Here is a 19,608-nt window from a genome sequence, read left to right as displayed (position 1 = left end):
TCAGCTTGCTAGTTACCAAATACACATGCCATAACTGTACAGATATTTATTTACCTGTATCTATGTCATTGATGTAGATTGCTCAGTCTTGACTGTGTATCAATGTCCTTTTTTTCCAGATAGCTGTTTTTCCTTTCTGAAATATTGTAAATTGCATGTATTCGATTTGCTCTTTTTTTACGCTAACCTGTTTGAATTCTTTATAAACAATTTTTTTTACTCCTGTACTATACTTTTTAATCATGTAAAGCGCTCTGATACCCCCGGGTCTAGCCAGCGCTATTAATAAATAAATAGATTTCGAATAGAGGCGCCCTTTTGGCTTTGCTATTGCTTGTCAATTTTACAACCTCCTAAAATGTAACAAGCATCGATGGACTTTAATTCAAACCTTCATCACCCTCCTAAAATAAGTGATCCTTTATCCACGTTACAGGGATGCCGTTAAGCATCGGATTTCACTCTCATTCCCAAACTGCCGTTGCAAGGTGTTGTTTGCTGCCTGCTTTACACAGCTGTAGTAATCTGCGGTGACTCGAGGCGGCGGCCTGGCAGAAGTACACCAAGCGCGAGCTGCACCGGGCTGCGCGGCCACAAGATGGCGCCGCCGCTGGCGCGCGCGAATGCCGGGTTGCATCAGTGAGTGACGCACTTGACTCCGAAGAATAAAAGGAAGCGTTGGAGGCTGAAGCTACCGTTGGTCCATCCCGCAGCGCCGCCCGAGCTGTCATCGCTGTCACCGGCTCTCCCCGCTGCTAACGCACCCTCGCCATGTCGGGCTCCCTCAAGAAGCGCCACTCCGGCCCGTCCTCTGAGGAGGGCGACGGGCCGGCTCTGGAGAAGATGCTGGGGGAGAACGGCGGCCCGGCAGTCCCAACGCCGGTCACCGAGACGGTGGAACTGAAGCGGACCATCACGCTGATGAACGGCGTGGCCATCATCGTGGGCACCATCATCGGCTCGGGCATCTTCGTGACGCCCACGGGCGTGCTGCGCGAGGCGGGCTCGCCGGGGCTCTCGCTGGTGGTGTGGGCCATATGCGGGGTCTTCTCCATCGTGGGCGCCCTCTGCTACGCCGAGCTGGGCACCACCATCTCCAAGTCTGGCGGCGACTATGCCTACATGCTGGAGGTGTACGGGGCGCTGCCCGCCTTCCTCAAGCTCTGGATCGAGCTGCTCATCATCAGGCCCTCCTCGCAGTACATCGTGGCGCTCGTCTTCGCCACCTACCTGCTCAAGCCGCTCTTCCCCAGCTGCCCCGTGCCCGACGACGCTGCCAAGCTGGTGGCCTGCCTCTGTGTCTGTGAGTACCGGGGGGTGAGGGGGCAGAGGGAGCCCACGTCATACCTCTAGGCATGAACAATAGTGCTTTGAATGGGAATATGGAAGTGCAGATACCCACTATTTAAAGTACCTGCCTGCTCCTAAAAAGTGCAGCCACTCAGTACCGGACAGTACCTGCCCACAGAAAGCACTGGGTATAAAAGGTAATAACTGTGATGTGCACCTTGGGGGGCCTAGGGAGCAGGAAGGCTACTAAGAGGTCACAAAGTGACACACGTGGATTTACACACACTAGTCAGACAGGCACACCGGGTTGTGGTGGTTCATAAGAGGGTATATGTAGAGGCAACTGGGCGAAAAATTGGAGGGTCATAGGTGGACATAGTGGTACGTACGTAAGTGGGCATGTTGGAATAAAATGATTGTGCAGGTTGGCACACAATCATGGTCATGATGTGGCATATTGCGCCAAGGCACCACACAGTGAGTGATGATGGTGTACGTAATAAGAGGTGGTGGTGAAGCACATGGTGGCTTCAGCGCCCACTGAGGACGACAGCTGTTGGGTGCAAAGGTGCATAGCAAAGACTGGGGCTACTGAGTGTTGGCACTGGAGAAAACAGTAGGTTAGAAGTTAGAACTAAATGCTACACAAGGGGGGAGAGGCAATGAAAGGTAACCAAAGCACATGAAGAGGCGGGAGAAGGCTAAGAGCATATTGAAAACACAGCATGACTGAATGCAGGGCAAACTGAGGGCATGGAAGGCATACAGGTGGCATTAAGGGTTACAGATGGCGAATGGACATGTACCCTAGTTGATTTTAGAGCATCAGCTGGAAGGTGCCTGTATGACTTGTAATCTAAGACATTATCACAGTTGTTGGTGTTTTACTTGATAGATTGAATGGGTTGTTTGCGTTTTGCGTTATTTAGTCTGAATTTGATGCTTGTGTTAAGTTTTTCTTTTAGCTTGACATGCACTAAGTCTCTATGTAATTAATGTGCCACTATTAGCCACGCCCACTACTAATAAGCAGAGAATGGGATTAACTTTAAACTTGATGATCCCCTCACCAGCTGCCACTCTAAATGACAGCGTTGCCTCCATCATCCACAAATGCACACTAATATATGTGCACAGCACCTAGAGACGTGGCACCCTATATTGTGCTGTAGTACTATTATAGCTCACGCAAAAGTATCCGCCTTATGACTTTAGAGCTGAAGGATTGGGTAAGCTACCACTCGCCTTCCAATTTACACAGCCCACGACCCCCAAAACATCGGTTGTTGTATTTAAATGGGAGGCGAAGAAAGCAGAGAATAAATTCTTCTGTATTAGCAGGTGCGTCCCCGTTGCCATCGACCCCGCAAAAATCCCTTGGATAAATCCTCTGCCCAGTAGTCTGTAAATGGGTGACTTTGTATTTAATTACACACTTCACTTTAATTAACTCATACCTGTACCATAAATCTATCCTGGCGGTAGAGTACATTCTGTGTGTACATCATACGTTCATGGCGAAGGGGGCCTTTTGTTCTGTGTTTTGGTCGTCGAAAAGAACATTTTAATTGTTTTCCCGAAAACAACAACGCACACACTTGGCACCAGATATCTTTCCTCGTTAATAAACGCAATGGATTCTACACAGCAGCGCTATGTCTGCTCCTTCCAACAGCACATGGAAGACGCGTGGTTCCTTCTATAATATATTCTTCTGTTCCCTTCCTTGTTCACTCAGGCCCACGTGGACTTGCGCGGCCTCGTTTATCACCAATGCCATTTATGTGTTGTACTGTAGGAAATCCGGTCTAGGCCGGAAAACCTGCTTTACTGGAAAATGTCCCCGTCTCTTGCGCATTCTCACAAGGGCTGGAACAAAGAAAACGTATCCAAAGCATGGTCTGAGGTGAAAGCATGGAGGGAGATTGCATCACCTACTGTCCTGGAACCCCCTCGGTTTGGTCTGAGAGACTGTATCGCTAGATTCGTCCTATACACAATCTTCCCTCAATAGTGCTTGTTCTTTTGCTAGAAAGGCGCTCGCAAGTGCCAACAGAATATCTTTCTCATTGTGCTCTGAGTTGAGAGAAACGTGTACTAACTAACGCTGCATATTTCGGGTTATACAGCTGCCTCAGGCGCGCGCAGGGGCGAGGAAGACATACATAAGAGACATTTTTTGTGTAAGAGTCGAACTCTGTCAGGGGTACGTGAGGTAATTCAGAGTCCCGCCGTTTAGGGTATTCTGCCTGTAATGGGATCTGCGGTTCTTTCCAAATAGATGTTCGCTGTGCAGTTGAAAAGTGGATGGAAAGAGAAGTGATTACCTTTCTTTGCCGCAGACATTTGAGGTTTCTTTTACTTTTTCCTAAGTAACTTGCTACCTCCCCCACCTTTTCAAAGAGTGAGGATTTGTGGATGTCGAGATTAGGGAAAATCCTGTACATATCGCTAGTGCTTAAAAGATTTCAGCTTGACAATGCCATAACTATTAGGGGCTTCTCTGTCTAAGCGCTGTTCTTGTGATGTCGAATATCTTGGTAATGCCTGTGCTGTTGCCAAAACAAATCTGACTGTTGCAGTAAAAAAATATCAGCTGAGATCTACGTGCCTTTTCTCTGTCTATAATGATGCATGCTATTCGTGGAAAGAATGGTGTACAGGCAATTCCCTCAACTTGTAAAAACCATTATTTCCCCTTGTGTGTAATTACCAGGATACCGGTAACGTTAATTCAGTTATGGGGTGCTGTCTAGCATTATACTAGGCTAATGCAAAAAGAACAGAAGATGGACAGAATACTGAACAAATCAAACATTCTACCCCAGTCACAGTTCTGTGTTAAATCCATCTCTTTTTGCTCGCCATTCCAGTTTGGACCCAGCCATTTGACCCTGTGGCCCATGTGAACAATGCAACCTGAACTGCCAAGCCAGGGCCCCCCTGGACCAGAAATAAGCATCCTGGGACCGGTTTCGGGGTATCACCCTTCATCAGCCAGGCACGCTTCAATCGGTGGAATAGCGAGCATGGGCCCCATGTCTAAGCATACCCTTCCCACTTAGGGTGCCAATTCATAATTATGCTAAACAAATCAAACATTAACCCCAGTCACAGATCTTGGTTGAATCCATCTTTTTTTGCTCGCCATGGGGACGAATGTTTGACAAACTTCAGCACTCCATAGATCATATTTTTGTGCTGCCATTATACTATGCCACTCATGGTTAGAGCCTCTTAAAGCAATACCTCACAATTCCGATATGGCCCATATAGCCCATTAGAATCATATCTGTGGCAGTACCTCAGATCTGCTTTTTCAAGCAGATGTTCTAGTGAGATATTACTGGGATAAGTGAAGAATTCCCTGTCGACTCAGAGCGGAACTAACAATTCCCCTGGAAATTACTCATTTCTAAGGGAAACCTGAGGGTCCCAATTGTAGCTCTCCTTTTGGAGTTGCCAGTTAACCCTCCCACCCAACCAACAGTAACACCATAAGAAAGCAGAGAGAAGGTAGGACGCCACTTTGAAACATGACCTTCGTATTTTAGGAAGGCTGCAAAGAAGGTGGTTGCAAAGGAGTGCTCTTCTGCAGTGTTTGTTAATTGTTCATCCAGTTTATCTCTTGCTTGGTGACGTCTAGTGGCACGGACATCACGCAGAGTTCACATTAAAGACGCCCCCTCTCTTTTGACTGCACTCTTCCCTGGACTGGTAGTGTGATTTATGATGCAAGTTTTGATATAGATTAGCACGTTTTCTTGTTTGCTAACATTCCACTGATATCAGTGCAGGCCTCTGAAGTGTGGCAGGATAGTTGTGCATATATGATTAATGTGTTTTTACTTGATTTTGAATACCCACTACCCAGTGCAGTGCTTTAAATGTAATTAGAACATTGGAATGTTGGGAGCTCCATTGAAAACAATGGAGTGCTCTGGGCTTATAGTGGCTGGTATAAGCCTGGAGCTCCAACATTCCAATGATTCTTTGTTCACAGCTCTGGCTGTGAACAAAGGCTTCAAGGACCCTGAGGGGATTCCAGTCCCCTCACGCTCCCATAAGGCATTGTTCTTTTTTGTTGGAACATTCTGCCCTCTAGTGGCAGAATGTTCTAATAGCCTTATAGCTCTTCGTAGCTGGGCTATACCGGCTATTAAAGTCCCTCTCCCTTGTTAAAGGCCCTCGCCTTCGGCTCGGGCCTTTAACGCTGGAGAGGGCCTTTAATAGCCGGTATAGCCCTCTATGGCGGGCTATAAGGCTATAATATAGAATTGTAGGTTCTCACTATTTAAAGTATGTTTGCTCTTGAGAAGTACAGATTCTCTCCCATTCAATGTAGCGCTAGGAAGTGCAGGTACTCTCCCTTTCAAATTAAATAGGTGCAGGCTGGGCGTTAAGTGGTCCTGTGGGTGCTCAGCACCTGTTGTTCTAAAAAGTAGGTGCTGAGACGGGTCTCTATCGGGTCCTCCATTTTTGCCCTCACCATCAGGGTGAAAAACCAATCTTAACTCTATAGCAGCCTCACCCATCACAGCATTTGTTGTAACTTCAAAGAGACTCATTATAGTACTTTCACATTCTCATCTTTTCAGAACTGAAGCATGTTCAATACTATATACAATGAAGCTGCTGTTGTTTATTATTTATCTTGTGCAACTAATAACCAATTGACAAAGCAGAGAGTTCTGTCTTGTAGATGTAATGTTACTTGTTGTATTATATGTCTGAATGCAATGACGGATTTTTGTAGAGTTTTTTTTATATAGCGTCAACTAGACCCGAACCGAATCAGGTATCAGAGCGCTTTACATAGAACAAGTTACTTTTTAAAAAAAATGTTATTACATGAGGACACACACTTTCATTTTTAGGCACGGGGAGATTAAGTGATTTGCCCAGAATCACAGGAGGTTTTGGCGTCGTTACCGAGACTCGAACCCAGATTCCGAGGTCGAGCGTCTTTGCCGTTAGGCCAACTCCTCTCCCCACGGATGCAGCAAAATACCAGTGGGTCGGCACACTATGCTAAACACAGGTTTTTAACTTAGGTGTTTTTAAGCCACGTCCTTAATTATATCAACCACGCACCTTTCAGAGACCCCATCAGTTTTTCATTCCACTTAAAGCCCTGAGTGCAGGTACTCAGGACCAGACAGAACCTGCTCATTTAAAGCACTGACACAGTGCCTTTCTCCAGAAAAGAGTTATATGTGGCATGGAATAGCGATTTGGAGGGCGGTGTTGTGTGTGTTTGTGGGAGGTGGTGGGGGCGGGTGATTTTGTAGCTTCGTTATGGTGTGCTAGGGCAGGAGGGTATTGGAAGAGTATATAATGTCAGGCATTACATTATCAATTGTACTACTAAATGTGGCCTATTAAATGCCTGTTTCATAGCGTCTGCGTTTGCATGCTGGGATGGACTATTGCTGGCCATGTGCCAATAGCAAGCGTTGGGCTCCAGCAAAGAACATCTGCCTTCATTGGTGGGCACTTGAAGTTCCAATGGCACCACTGCGACTACTTCGGGATTACAGACCGTGAGTGGCAAAATGAGCAGTGATTCTTGTGAGGGCGTGTGACAGGGGCGCAACTAGGGCTTAACTTCGGGGGTGGCTAACATAGCAAATGCGGGGCGTGGCTAAAGTTAATCAAGGGGGGCGGAGCTAAAATGGCAGACAATCAGGATCAGGTAATGCTCAGGCCAAGCTGAGAAACAGAAGTGGCGATTCTGCATTACAAAACTGCACGTTGGTATTCATCATGCACCGCATGGAGACGCTTTCCGCAGAGGCTCAAAGCAAAGACAACACTTCCAACCACACACGCCCAAGGTGTAACCTGCTACTCGCATGGACAAGTGCTTCAGCATCGCACATAGGGGTAGTAAGTGCTCTACAAATACAATATAATACGCCCTGCATTGTGTGTCTCTCTTGGAACACAAAGACTATGTGAGGACTGTGCCTGCCCTCTGCATTAACGTATCTCAACTATTGATGAAAAGTGTCAGAATTGGTAGGACTGATCTGTCCCGTCGAAGGAGAATTCCAAACAGGCTATGGCTGAAGGATGCACTGGTTGACAGTATAGATTGGGGTCACAGAGATGGAAACACTCATGGCACAGATTTGGTAGAACACTGGGTATGGGAGCACCCAGGAAGGGAGGAGCAGAGATAGAATAAGAGCCACAGTCCCCTGAGTATTCTCACCTGCGACAGCATTTGGTGAGTTACCGTCACTCCACGATATTCTATCACATGTTTGTGTCACTACAGTTTTATTTTGTTCCGTATGGGGTTGGCGCTATGGTCTTGAATCTGGAGCTTGCAGCTACTTCACTTCTTTCTATGGGGTTGACAGTGTCTTCCACCTCAGCAAAGTATCCTGCCTTTCTTCTCTCAGGTTCTCTGGCTGGATCCAGGCTGCCGGGAGACTGGTCACACTCTTGTTCTGAATGTTAGCAGTAAAATTCTCTGTGCTAATGTAGAGATCTTTTGGTTCACCATTTCTTAGTTTGTATTTGATCATATTTTCTCTAACCTACTCCAGACTTTCCCTCGGATAGATGGACCATGGCAACGCATTGATTGGCGCGTCCTTGTGGCTGAGGTCTTTTGGGGGGTCTCCCTTTTCTCTCTCCGTTATCCCTTTTTCCTCCCAAGGGTCAGTGACAGACCTCACCTCAACCGCTGTTGATATTCACCATCATAGGAGACTGAGTGAATTTGACGGCAATGATGCAGTCTCGTCCATACTGAATCTCGAGCCTAACACCAGCCCATGATGGCCCAGGTGCCTTGATGCTCATGTACCATTTCTCTTAAAACAACTGTTGACATGTGAGGCCCATGTGCCCAAAACAACATGCACCGCCTATCTTCAAGCATAGTTCTCCGTCTGGGGCCAATGTTCCCCTCAAAGCAGCTGCTGCCTTGCCTTGTTAAAACAACTGAAGACAAATTCAACACACCAAAAGGGCTTAGGTGAAACCTCCGCATTCAGGCAAGGTTATCACCTCGGTGGCAGACCCTTTCAAACAAAACAAGAGGTGGGGGCAGGGCAGGTTGTTGAAACCTTTCAGAGGCTGGCTGGCAGGGGCTGGTTCTGGGCCTCTCAGAAAGGGTCATTAAAGTCACATTCTCGGATGCTAAAGCATCCGATGCTACACGCAGCCTAAATAGAAATTCAACTGGAGAAGAAAGGTTTCCATGCTTTAATTATTTATTTTAATGCGTGTCAGGAAAGTGTCATGCGGTCATCATCATCTTAGCCGGGCTGCAGAAGACGAAAATGGGGGGGAAGGGAGGCGGGGGGGGGGGGGGCTGAAGCCCCTTTAGCCCAATGGGCGTTGCGCGCCTGGCGTGTGGCAAACTCTGCCTGTGGGACTCTTAAGCTACGAGACCACCCCAGCATCATTGCCATTACGATTGCAACAATCAAGATACAAGGAGAATGTGAACCAGTGTGTTAAATGCACAAACATAAGAGGGAGGAGCGGTAGGTACGGCATCCGTGGGACACACTCGTACCCTGGCAGTATGTTTTTTTTTAATTAAGTCTATTAGTGTTTTTGTTTACGAGTGTGAGCTCCCCGTTGAATCTGGCCTTATATGTAGATTGGTGGCAGCTCTTCCGCTGCAGGAGAGAAATCCGATAGCTTAGGTATCCCAAAATAAGACAGAAACTTGGCAGCATATTTCTGAAAACCGTTAGACTGAGTAAGAAATAGAGGCTGGGTGTATGAAAGAGCAGGCAGACACACCATGGTCATGTTGTGGATGGCCTGTGTCTCCTATAACTAGCTGCCCCTGTCAGGCATCGCCATCTGCTCTCAGCTCGCCTCACAAAGCTCCAGACAGACGTGCAGGCATTGGATTGTAAACAGCCACCCGGCCATCTATTCCCTACTGATAATTCCAAACCTGCACCCCTATCCGCCAGGCCTGTAGGACGTCTGAATGTGATTTGAAATAAAGATTGATTTGAGATTTTTACAACTTAATAGACCTTTAAAACATTTAATGCCACCAGACGGAGTGTCCTCTAAGGGCAGGGGTTATTGTGAAATCACATCAGTGGACTGTAATCAATTATAAATAGCAGAGTATTTTTATCGGGGCAGCTGATTCGTGCCAGCCATATAAACTTTCTCCGGCGGGTTGATTTATGATGTGTTGTAGTGTACAGTGATTCATTCGAGAAAACGGCAACAAAAATGTGTTCAGTAATTGAGAGTAAGAGTCGCCAGTTCCCCAGGCAGCTAAGAAACGTTTTACCTTATTCTTTAATATTTTGGCTACTACGGTGTTGCTCACCGTGGAATGGGAACAGTCTGTGTCATTGCTAGTTTAAATCTGGGTGTGATAGTACATGCACTCCAAGGCACGCGCTAGCATCTGCTACACACATCTCTTAGTAACGGCGGGAACACAGTGTACAACATCATTCTGCTAACACCGAGGAACTGACGATATGTAGCCCAAGTGTCTCTATGACGGTGATTGTCGCCGAGACACTGCCCAGCGTGGCAGGTTGTGGTACTTCGTTAGGGCCACAACACAGGAATACTCTGGCAGCGAGAAAGGTTTCTGCCCGTTTAGGGATGGAGGTTCACGGTGGCTTGGAAGAGGGCCTAGTGTTCGGTCCAGTGGCAACACTACATCCAGAGCCTCTGACAGGAGAGGGGGAGTTTCAGGCCCAGTGTGATGAAGAATATAAGAAAGCTTTTAGTCTCAGAGACAGAGAGAATGTCCAAAAGGGATGTTCTGCTGCCTCATGGTGAGGGATACTCCCAAGTATGAGTGAAGGGTCTGTAGATGGTGTGTGACACATAGTGACTTTTTTATATATATTTTTTTATTTTCTGCATTATTTATCACACCATTACAACATTTGGTTCCAGCACATTATGCTGTTAACGTTATACTGTGTACATAAAGCTTGAGAATACTTAATATTGCAGTTTTTTTGTTCAAGCAACTTATCCCACATAATTCTTAAACCCCTCTCCCGCAACTTCCCTCGCACTCTGGTCAAAGCATCTGTGTGGTTCATGCTGTACTGGGTCATCTCTATACATTACGATAATATCACCCGCTCCTCCTACTGACAACACCCCTGTCTTCTGTATTAGCTTCTTCCAAGTTTAACAACTACTGCACTCTTCGGTGCGCGACCACTTCAAGCAGGGGGGGGGGGGCGGGAAAGGGGGGGTGAGTTGTCTCGGGTTTCTGCATCCGTTATTTGTTATACCTATCATACTAACAACATTTGCCTATGCCAATGCAGTGATACCATATGCTTCAAATTCTGTGAGTATGGCCTGCCATTCCATTGAGATGTGCGTCTTACGGAGGCCTCTACGCTCCTCCCTCTGCAGTTCGGTCCATTCTGCCTTTCCCCATTGTATCACCTCCCCGTGCCAGTCACCAGGGTCAGGGGGTCTGGCTGATTTCCACCTCGTTGTTATCGTTCTTTTGGCCAAGAGAAGTGCCAGATCCACGAAACGTGTGGCGGCAATTTTCTTCTTTTCAGTGAGGCCTAAGCCTAGTATACAGTATGTCAGGGAGGAGTAAGGTCTTGCGGGGGCAATCGCTGCCAGAGCCTTGTGGATTGTTCCCCAGTAATGACCCAGCCTGGGGCAGTGCCACAACATGTGTATTAGGCCAGCATCCGCGGCCATGCATCGGGGGCACGTGTCCGCCGCGTCAGGAAACATGATGTGCAGTCGGTGGGGAGTAAGGTACGCTCTATGCAGAATCATTAGTTGTATACATTTAAATTTAGGGTTCTGTGACACCTTTTTGGGGAATTTCCCATTCCTTATCTCTGAGCGCCCGCCCTATGTCTTGGTCCCAGCGCTCCCGGGTGGGTTGTAGTGAGGTCGCCTTGCTAGCGACACATAGTGACTCTAGAAGGAGAAGTTGGGGTTCCTCTATGTTCAGGTGTGACGTTGCTGAATGAAGCTTCTGCAGTTCTACACGTGTCCTGAGAATCATTTCAAGGAAAGAGACTCCTTACTCTTGCGAACTCGCTGCTCTGTATGTGGTGCAGCACCCTGAGGCTGCTTTTAATACAAGTGTACACAGCTTGCGTATGTTTAGCATATTCTCTGAGGCTAATGTAAATCACACGAGATGTCCGCATTCGCACTTCTCCCTATTTCAGTGTTACAGCGTGTTCTTGTTAAGGGGATTGAACGCAAAGAAACACAAATACATAAAGTAGTCACATCAAGAACACGAGAGAGACCAGATAATGATTATTCCATGCAACTTGGTCGAGTGGGATGTGCAGTCTTTACCTTGGGTACTAGACCACGTCTCCTCTCGTGGCATTTCACAGGAACTGTATACATTTAATTGACTGGGTATGCTGAATAGGAATAAACACTGAAAGGGCCATCATATGCATCCCTCATATAATCTCAAAACAAGTGCGTATAGGATAAACAGTAGGGAGTAATAGCATGTAGCAGTTTACCAAAAAAGAAAATAATTTGAAAGAAAATATTTAGATCTATGTTTTTCAAGAATTTTCTGCCACTGCCATGTAGACAATGTCCAGACCCATAGCTGGAGTAGGAGCTCACCTGGCGAACTTGTGCTGTGTAACCGTAAGCCAATTTATGGGAAGTATACAACTTGTCCTTAGGAGCTCTGTGGTGTCAAACGTATAATTGTGGGTTGGCCCAGTTCAGGAGACGCTTGCCTTATGCGATCAGGTTGTACTTGCTTGGAAGCGGGCTAGCCCAGATTCTGCCTCGTGTTAGTTCTTTTGCCAAGCAAACGTGACTTCTTCCACGCAACTGATGAAAAAGTGGAAGGGTAGGAAATGTGTACCTTTCAGATGCCACCATGCTGTGTGTAGTCTAGACAACGGCTTGCTGATGAGAAGCAAACCGAAATCCCCCCAATGGCTCTTCTGTGTAGAGACTGTAATTCTGGAAAGGGTTTTGCGTCCTGGAAACCTCACCTGATGCCTGATGCCCTTACCTTTATTTATCATGGCTGCACGCTGCATACAGTTAGAACCAGTTTTAGGTCCTGTTGCAGCAATATATTCTTCAATTGTGTAATATTATGCCGGCAGCAGTGCAAGGGTGACTTTGACTGAACAGTTAATCATAGCTTGAATTTCAGAGATTGTGATGTTTTGAAAGCAAAGTTGACATCCAGTCAACTGAAGTATTGCATTGAAATTTGTTCGGACTTTTATCAACATAGGTTAGTATATAAGGCTGGTAGAGAATGGTAGTGTTGTTTGACATTTTAAACAGATGCAATGCCTGATCCTGCTGAGGTAATGGCATCCTGCTCTGTACTTTCCCACATCAAATAGTATCCCGATTGATACTGTGACGATGCGGCAACCTCTGCAGATGTTGCTTAACAAAGTACAGTCAACATGTGTGCCTTGTTATGGGGTCAGTTTTATGCCGGTATAAATGATTCGTATGTGTATGTGTGTGTGTGTGCATATATATTTAGAGAGAGGTTTGTATTTGTGGATAACTAAGATCTAAAACGATGTGGTGGTCCAGAACAAAGTGAAGAATCTCTTTGGAGGTTATGACTAAACATTGCATGTCATAGGAGTGGGTTAACTAAGCATCGTTATTCACCCATTAGCAAATATAGTGCTTTATTTTATTTATGAGGATTTATTTAAAGGTGAATGCTGTTGATGGAGGTGCTGGCTTGTATTTTATTGGAAGCTGATGCATAGAGGTTTGGTGGCTCTCCTTTCATTATCTGTTTCTAACTTTACTCTTTTATTCTTGAAAAGTTTGGGGATGAATGTTGGCCTAATCTGTTCCATACAGGCTTCTCAAAAGCTGATGTCTGCTTGAGCAACCAGCAATCTTTTCAACGATGAGGGCTCCCAGGAATCCAATGCAAATCGGAACACTTAGCCACTTAGTCAAGATGATCCTGATGTCACCTGCATACCCCTTTTCCTCCCTACGTTCAGTGTACATATTTAGACACTTCAATCAACCTAGGACCCCCTTCCCCTGTTAGGAACTGCATACTCACCGTGTTTTGACTTGCACACTGATGTCTTTAGCCCAAATACGTGTGAGCATAAAAAGGACTTTCCCAATTCAGTCAAGGGTGGGCACCAGGTACAAAAAGTTACTTAATATTTAGCAACGCTCTGTTGCTCACTCAGCCAGTTGTCACTTTGGTGGCCCTTCTATTTATGTAGACATCTTAATTTTAAAGAGATAATGTGTTTTTTTCAGGTTTTTATTTTAAATTACCTTTTTCTAGTTATTAAGTAGATTTTGTAAAGTGCATTGCCCCACAACCAGATTTTGAAATATTGGGAGCCATTAAAGGCTCAAGCAAGTACCGATTTAGGAGTCTGTATACTTGTGCGCAGCAAAGCACTGGAACAGTGTACATTGTCAAAGGCAGAGATACAGTGAACAAATGATTATAGCTGAGTTCTGAGAGCAGACATTGACTGTTACTGCTTTGTGATGTAGTATTCTTTAAAGCAACATATCTTCTGCTATTTCCTAAATTGTGGTAGTCCTGATGGTTACAGAGATGTCCTTTACGGATCCTGGAGAAGGGCTGTTGTCTTATTTTGTCTTTTTTACACTTCGAGTCTCATGGTGTCCTGACTATTCGTGTTCCGAGAGGTATTGGGCTTGTCTGCCAGAGAGGCAATGGCATCGATCTTGATGGCATTGTAGATGATGCAGCTGGTTCTGACGATGGTGCAGGCCCGAAAGGGGAACTACTTGAGTTTCGTCATGTCGGGGATGCATTGTCCTATTTCTTCAGGCCCTTGAGGCATATGATGGCGTGTAGGACACCCTTAAGTTGGCAATGGTGGAGCCAGGGAGGCCACAGAGCAAGGTGTTACTGCCATCCAAATGCAAGCTTATGAGGACTTGAAGGGCAGTTCTGAAGTCATTTTGTAAGAGAAAGATTTTCACTTTCTTTAATGGGAAAGCTTGTTCCAGGCTGTTTTTATTTCTTCATGATGTATTACTTCAGTGTGAGATCTGTGTCCTGGGTCAAGTGACTTGGCATAGGACCAAAGATGGATTTCGAACCCGTCCAGGTTTAGACATGGAGTTACTTGTTCATCGTAGCAAATATCAGGAATTCTGTTTACATGGGGATTGAGCTCCAGGTAAGACCTGGATGTCCAGTTCTGGACAAAGCAGAGACGGTGTATGAGACATGAAGTGAATAAGACTATCATGTAGAGTTGAGTGTAGTTAGCATGTTGGTGAATGTTGATTCTTTTATTGGTGAGTAATGTCTAAAGGATCTCTGTGTAGATGTTGAAGATGACTTGTGACCGGATGGAACTCTTGAGGGTGTGGCAGGTAATAAGGAGCTTCAGGTACCTGTAGGTGCCCATGTGAACAAACTAGTGTTAGTTGATTGGGAAGAGAACTACTGAAGAACGTTGCCATTCAATCCCATTTGAGAGTTTGTGGTTGAGGGTGTAGGTTGTTAACAGTAGCGAAGGAGGCTGAGAGATCCAGTAGTGTCAAAAGACATGCCATCTTTATCTGTTGTCAAGAGGGTGTTAACCATATTCCTTTGTGTGGTAGCCCATCTATATTTACCTTGAGTAAAGGATTAGAAACGTAAGTGTAGCCCACCCTCCCCCCAACTAAAGCGTTCTTTTGTGGCAGACTTTGTGGTGCGCAAGCACTAACTGGACTAAGAGATAGCGTCAGATGCCGACATTGTGATACTCCACTACCACAAAATATAATATGGAACATTTGAAATCTATCTCTGCTTCACCTATAGAATTTCGAAATATTTTTATTTTTGAAATAAATAATACTACAAAAATGTTTTTGAAGCTACAGTTTGATTTTAACGGTGCTTTAAAAACAAATAACACAGCACAATGCATATCAGAAAACACAGTTTTCTTGTTGCTTAATGCTTGAACACGTCCACTCATTGAAAAAAAACATAAATTGGCATTTTTTGGGTATGGAAGAATGGAAATCTGCAAAACACGACTAGGTTACTGCTGTGATCACCATCTCAGGTTAACATTTTCTGCCATATTTTATAGAACATGTTATTGGGTGGTTCGTGCACTTGCGCTGCTACACATAAAAATAGATGCAAGCATACCTTCTTCTGCAGTAATCTGGTGACTTAACTACGGCCTGTGGGCACGAGACTGTGAGGCTCTGACTGTGACTGCGAGATAGAATATACCAAATTTGACATTCAGGTGACCATGTGTAACTGAGCAGAGAACATTGTTTAAGAAATGACTTACTATGAGCTTACTAAACAGTGTAAGCTGCTATTATAGCACAGGCATTTCAATCTCTATCACTACATATTTTTGTCCATTTCTTCTATAAAGTTATATGGCCTTGCACACTTTGAAACATTTGTGGTGGTGTCAGCCCCTTGTGTGCTGTGCTGGTAGACCAGTTCCAACAAATGATGGACGGAATGCAGACCGATTCAAACATTCTCCCCCAGTCAAGAGATCTGGGTCAAATCCATTGTTACCTTGCCTACTACGACACCCCAGTTTGGACTCAGCCATATGCAAATCAGACTTGACCCTGTGCCTCATGGGAACAGTCCAGACCGCCAAGCCAGGTCCTCCCTGGATCGGAAACAAGGACCGGTTGTGGGGTATGTCAACCTTCATCAGCCAGGCACCGTCTTTGATATGCATCTTTGTTCTGCTACTTATTTCCTACCCAGTTCTGGCATTCTCGGCTCCTCTCGTGTACTCGTTCTGTAGGTGGTTCTTTTATTTCCCTCCTTCTTTCCCTCCATTCTGCCAATTCACCCCATGAACTTATAGGCCTATTTCCCATTCCAGTGATCCACCCTCCCATCTCCGTTTGGCTTGCCCCCTCTCCATTACAAACTAGCACACCATCTTCTGGGGTCTGGTAAATAAAGGATGCCTTGTGGGGTGAAAACGTGGGGCTCTCACATTGACTTCAATCTGGAGCACACCACAGTCGACATCCAGATGACCATTGTCAACAGTATACTAATCAGCTACTGTAATATCTGGGGTTGCTCTATATCCACTTCTGAGTGTGACCATGGTTATCTTTGTTTTCTGCTGTATCTTCTTCTGAGTGGACACCATAGACCCTCTACCATGGTACTCTGATCATCTAAGGGATGTGCCATCTCTGCCTGTGGGTAAACCCCGTTATACCCACTGCTGTCATACCTATGATCTTTGTTCTGTCCCTTAGCAATTAGAGATTGACCCTATCACCATACAGCCATGCTGTTGTTATCCTGATTCAGCGCTTACACTGCCTCCACTCCTGTTTCTCTCGTTATTGTCATGCCTCAGGTTATCCTTGGGCTGTGCCCTCTGTGCACTTTAGGCCCACAACTGCCGATCCCGGATGGATCCACCCGTGTTGGAGCAGCCAAGAAGTAAGAAACTCAGTAAGGTAGTTACGATAGGTATGTGTAAATATAACTCTATCCCTCTCATATTTTTAAATCACACACCGTGCCTTAGTGGGACACGCTCTCAGTACACTTGTGAGGTGCATGCGAAACAACATTATTTCCACAAAAATAACCTGAAAAAAACAAAAGTCAAATCTATCATCTGAAGAGCACTCTAGACCTCAGAAAGGGCATACACAATAGAGTAGAACAAGTATTCTGTTGAAATGTTTACTTCGTATCCCATAACATGGGGTTGCATGATTCTGTTACAAATCCCACAGTAACAAGATGTAAAAGTAATAATAAAGGTTCCCTTTGTGAGGTAACGAGGTGTGTAGTACAGTTCTTCCAGTGCTGGGGGAAGCTGTCCCTTGTCAGTGAGGTAGTTAAAGAAGGCTGCAGCGTTCATTCTCTCTAAATCTGTATCTCATTTCCCAGCCTCTGTTTCAGTGTGACACCCCCCCCCCCCCCCCCACCCCCCTCCCGCCTCTTGGATCTGGCCATATCCCTGCTGCTGTTCGTGCGAGTTAATCAGTCCCATTCAGGTCTGTGTGGCCTTATCTCCCCATAGCAGAGTGTCTGGCCTCAGAGCCTAGGGTGTGAAGACTGGCCCATCAGGTTTCATGGGCTTGAGCCACGCCTGTGTCCTACGCCGTACTGCGTCGAGCATTACAATCATACACCCATTCAAGTCGCATACTTACATTTTATCTCACTTAATTGTTCATTTCATTTTCAGCATAATTATAAACCAAATAAATATTCGTAACAAAATGTTAACATAATAAACTCGAGTTTAATGTAGTAGGTGAAGTCTTATAGCGAATTAGTGGAGATGTTTGTGTTTGACTTCTAAAGGCCTTCTTTTACCATTGGACTTCATGCACGTCGAACAGAACATACACATGTTAATTGCAGTGCTCTTGCTTAATATTTAATAGTGCGTGAGTGTTGTGAAAGCGGCCTTTATCTTTCTATCCATCTTGCTATAAGCTTGGTCAATATTTAAAACAGTTTTACTGACTGGCTATCCTGATATCAGTGCTACGTATACGGGTGATACTGCCCCAAGAAAACAAATTCGTGCTCCATGTATTTTGCAAACCACCAACAAAAACGGGCAGGGTTTACATGCCTTTCCTCATCGGTACCATAGATGTCTGTCCAGTGCTTTGAATGGAAATATAGAAGTGCTGGTACTCTCTATTTAGAGTGCCTTTCTGCTCCTGAGAAGTGCAGGCATTCTCTCATTAAATGCATTGGAGTAGTTTAAAATTAAAGAGGTGCAGGTACTCAGTGCCGGCCAGCACCTGCCTAGTTGAAGCCCTGGTTCTGTCACAGTTTGAAATGGCTGGTCCTGCCCATCTCCGGTTCAGGCGTGTGCAGCTTCCTCCCTCCTCGTCATTCGACAGGGCTCACCAGCCAGAAGCACCTATTCGCCTCCTCCCTGCCCTCCCCTCACACACCCCTCAATCCTGCCTGATGCAATCTGCTCCTGCTCTTTCTGCATGGTGAGTCACGGCAGTGAGAGTAGCGTCGGTGATTCACGCATGCAAACTACACGGTGTCGGCAAATACGAGATGCAGGAAATGCCCCAGGCAACCACTTCTGAAGGGCCGACACGGCCGAGGAATGCCAGAGGACGCTCTACCCACGAGTAAACTAACCAGGCGAGGACGAGTGGGTTGTCAGTACAGCAGCAGACACGACAACGCCCAGAAACCGCAGCGGCAGCGTGGTTTTAGACAGTTTCGTCAAATTTCTCTGGGCCTAAGAAGGAATGTTCTGTGTGGCCTTGGCCAGTGGTTCATACTCCAGTGGTGTGGTAACTAGCTGGCTGTATAGAACAGTTGCACATTTTAGCTGCATATCTCAGTGACCTGGCATGTTAGAACGGATTACGTTTCAAATCCCTCTGGTAACTACAATGATGTGTCCCTTGATGAGCGAAACACGAATCACGTGGTTTGTCTGTTTATTTAAAAAACAAACAAAAAGGTACCTTATGAGTATATAGTAATGTACATAGTATATTTGATACCTTGTTATGGTCATCTGCAATCTTTAAATGTCTATTACCTTACATGAAATGTGCTACGACCTGTTTAAGAGCTTTCCATCCCTAGGGAAGCCTTACTTTACAAATTAATGATGAAACTGGGAGTGGCCCAAACTGGCTCTGGGAGTGGCCCAGAGTGGCTCTCGTGAATATGGCCATGAAATGTGTGTTAAAATATCTGATCTCACGGCCTGATGGCAGTATTTGTGCGCTGACGTTCATATCCACCATCATGCACATCCCCAAACTCCAGCCTTCCCTGGACTCATATTTCTAGCTTTGGCCTCGGTCAGCATCCCTTGTTCGAATTTTATTACACTACTAAACGCCACTACAAATGCAAATCTAAGTGCTGTGCTCGCCCAGTGCGCGTGTAAAGGTTACCACCTCCATGACCCATCCCAACATAACACGGGCTGCCCTCTATATATCAATCTGTTGCTTTCTGAGCTAGATCTGCGTTATATAAAAAGAAAAAAAGACCAAGAAAGCAACGCATGGAAGCAGGTTTAAAGCTGAATTTCTGAAAGTGACAGTCTTATCTTAAAATGTACATGGCATGTGTGCTTATTTCTCTACATTCTTACGCGAATAGGTGAGTTTAAAAAACAACATCAAAACATTAAAGTCACACATTTGAAATCTTTGAAAGGTCTTATTAATATTTCTCTGTATGGGCCAATGCTTTCACTTACATGCCTGTTTATGGTTAAACGTGCAGGGCTAATGGTTGTCTCTGAGGTGTACGTTGAAGATCTTACAAATCTTTATTGCCACTAGAACATTTTGTGAGGTCGTCTTTCAGAA

The 19,608-nt window shown here is 45.5% G+C and overlaps 1 protein-coding gene across 1 annotated transcript in view; it reads left to right on the top strand.

Annotated features, from left to right (window-relative positions):
* The first annotated feature begins 589 nt into the window (after positions 1 to 589).
* The window catches only part of SLC7A5 (solute carrier family 7 member 5), a 138,393-nt gene continuing 119,374 nt past the window's right edge, over positions 590 to 19,608 (top strand). Inside the window, exon 1 of the mRNA XM_078669945.1 lies at positions 590 to 1,303. Within this exon, the coding sequence (XP_078526071.1) occupies positions 772 to 1,303 (532 nt within the window). The 5' untranslated portion in view covers positions 590 to 771. The remainder of the gene's footprint in view (positions 1,304 to 19,608) is intronic.

This window comes from Lissotriton helveticus, chromosome 12 (genome assembly GCF_964261635.1).
Source record: "Lissotriton helveticus chromosome 12, aLisHel1.1, whole genome shotgun sequence".
Classification (NCBI taxonomy): domain Eukaryota; kingdom Metazoa; phylum Chordata; class Amphibia; order Caudata; family Salamandridae; genus Lissotriton; species Lissotriton helveticus.
This window is presented reverse-complemented; position numbering and strand designations above follow the sequence as displayed.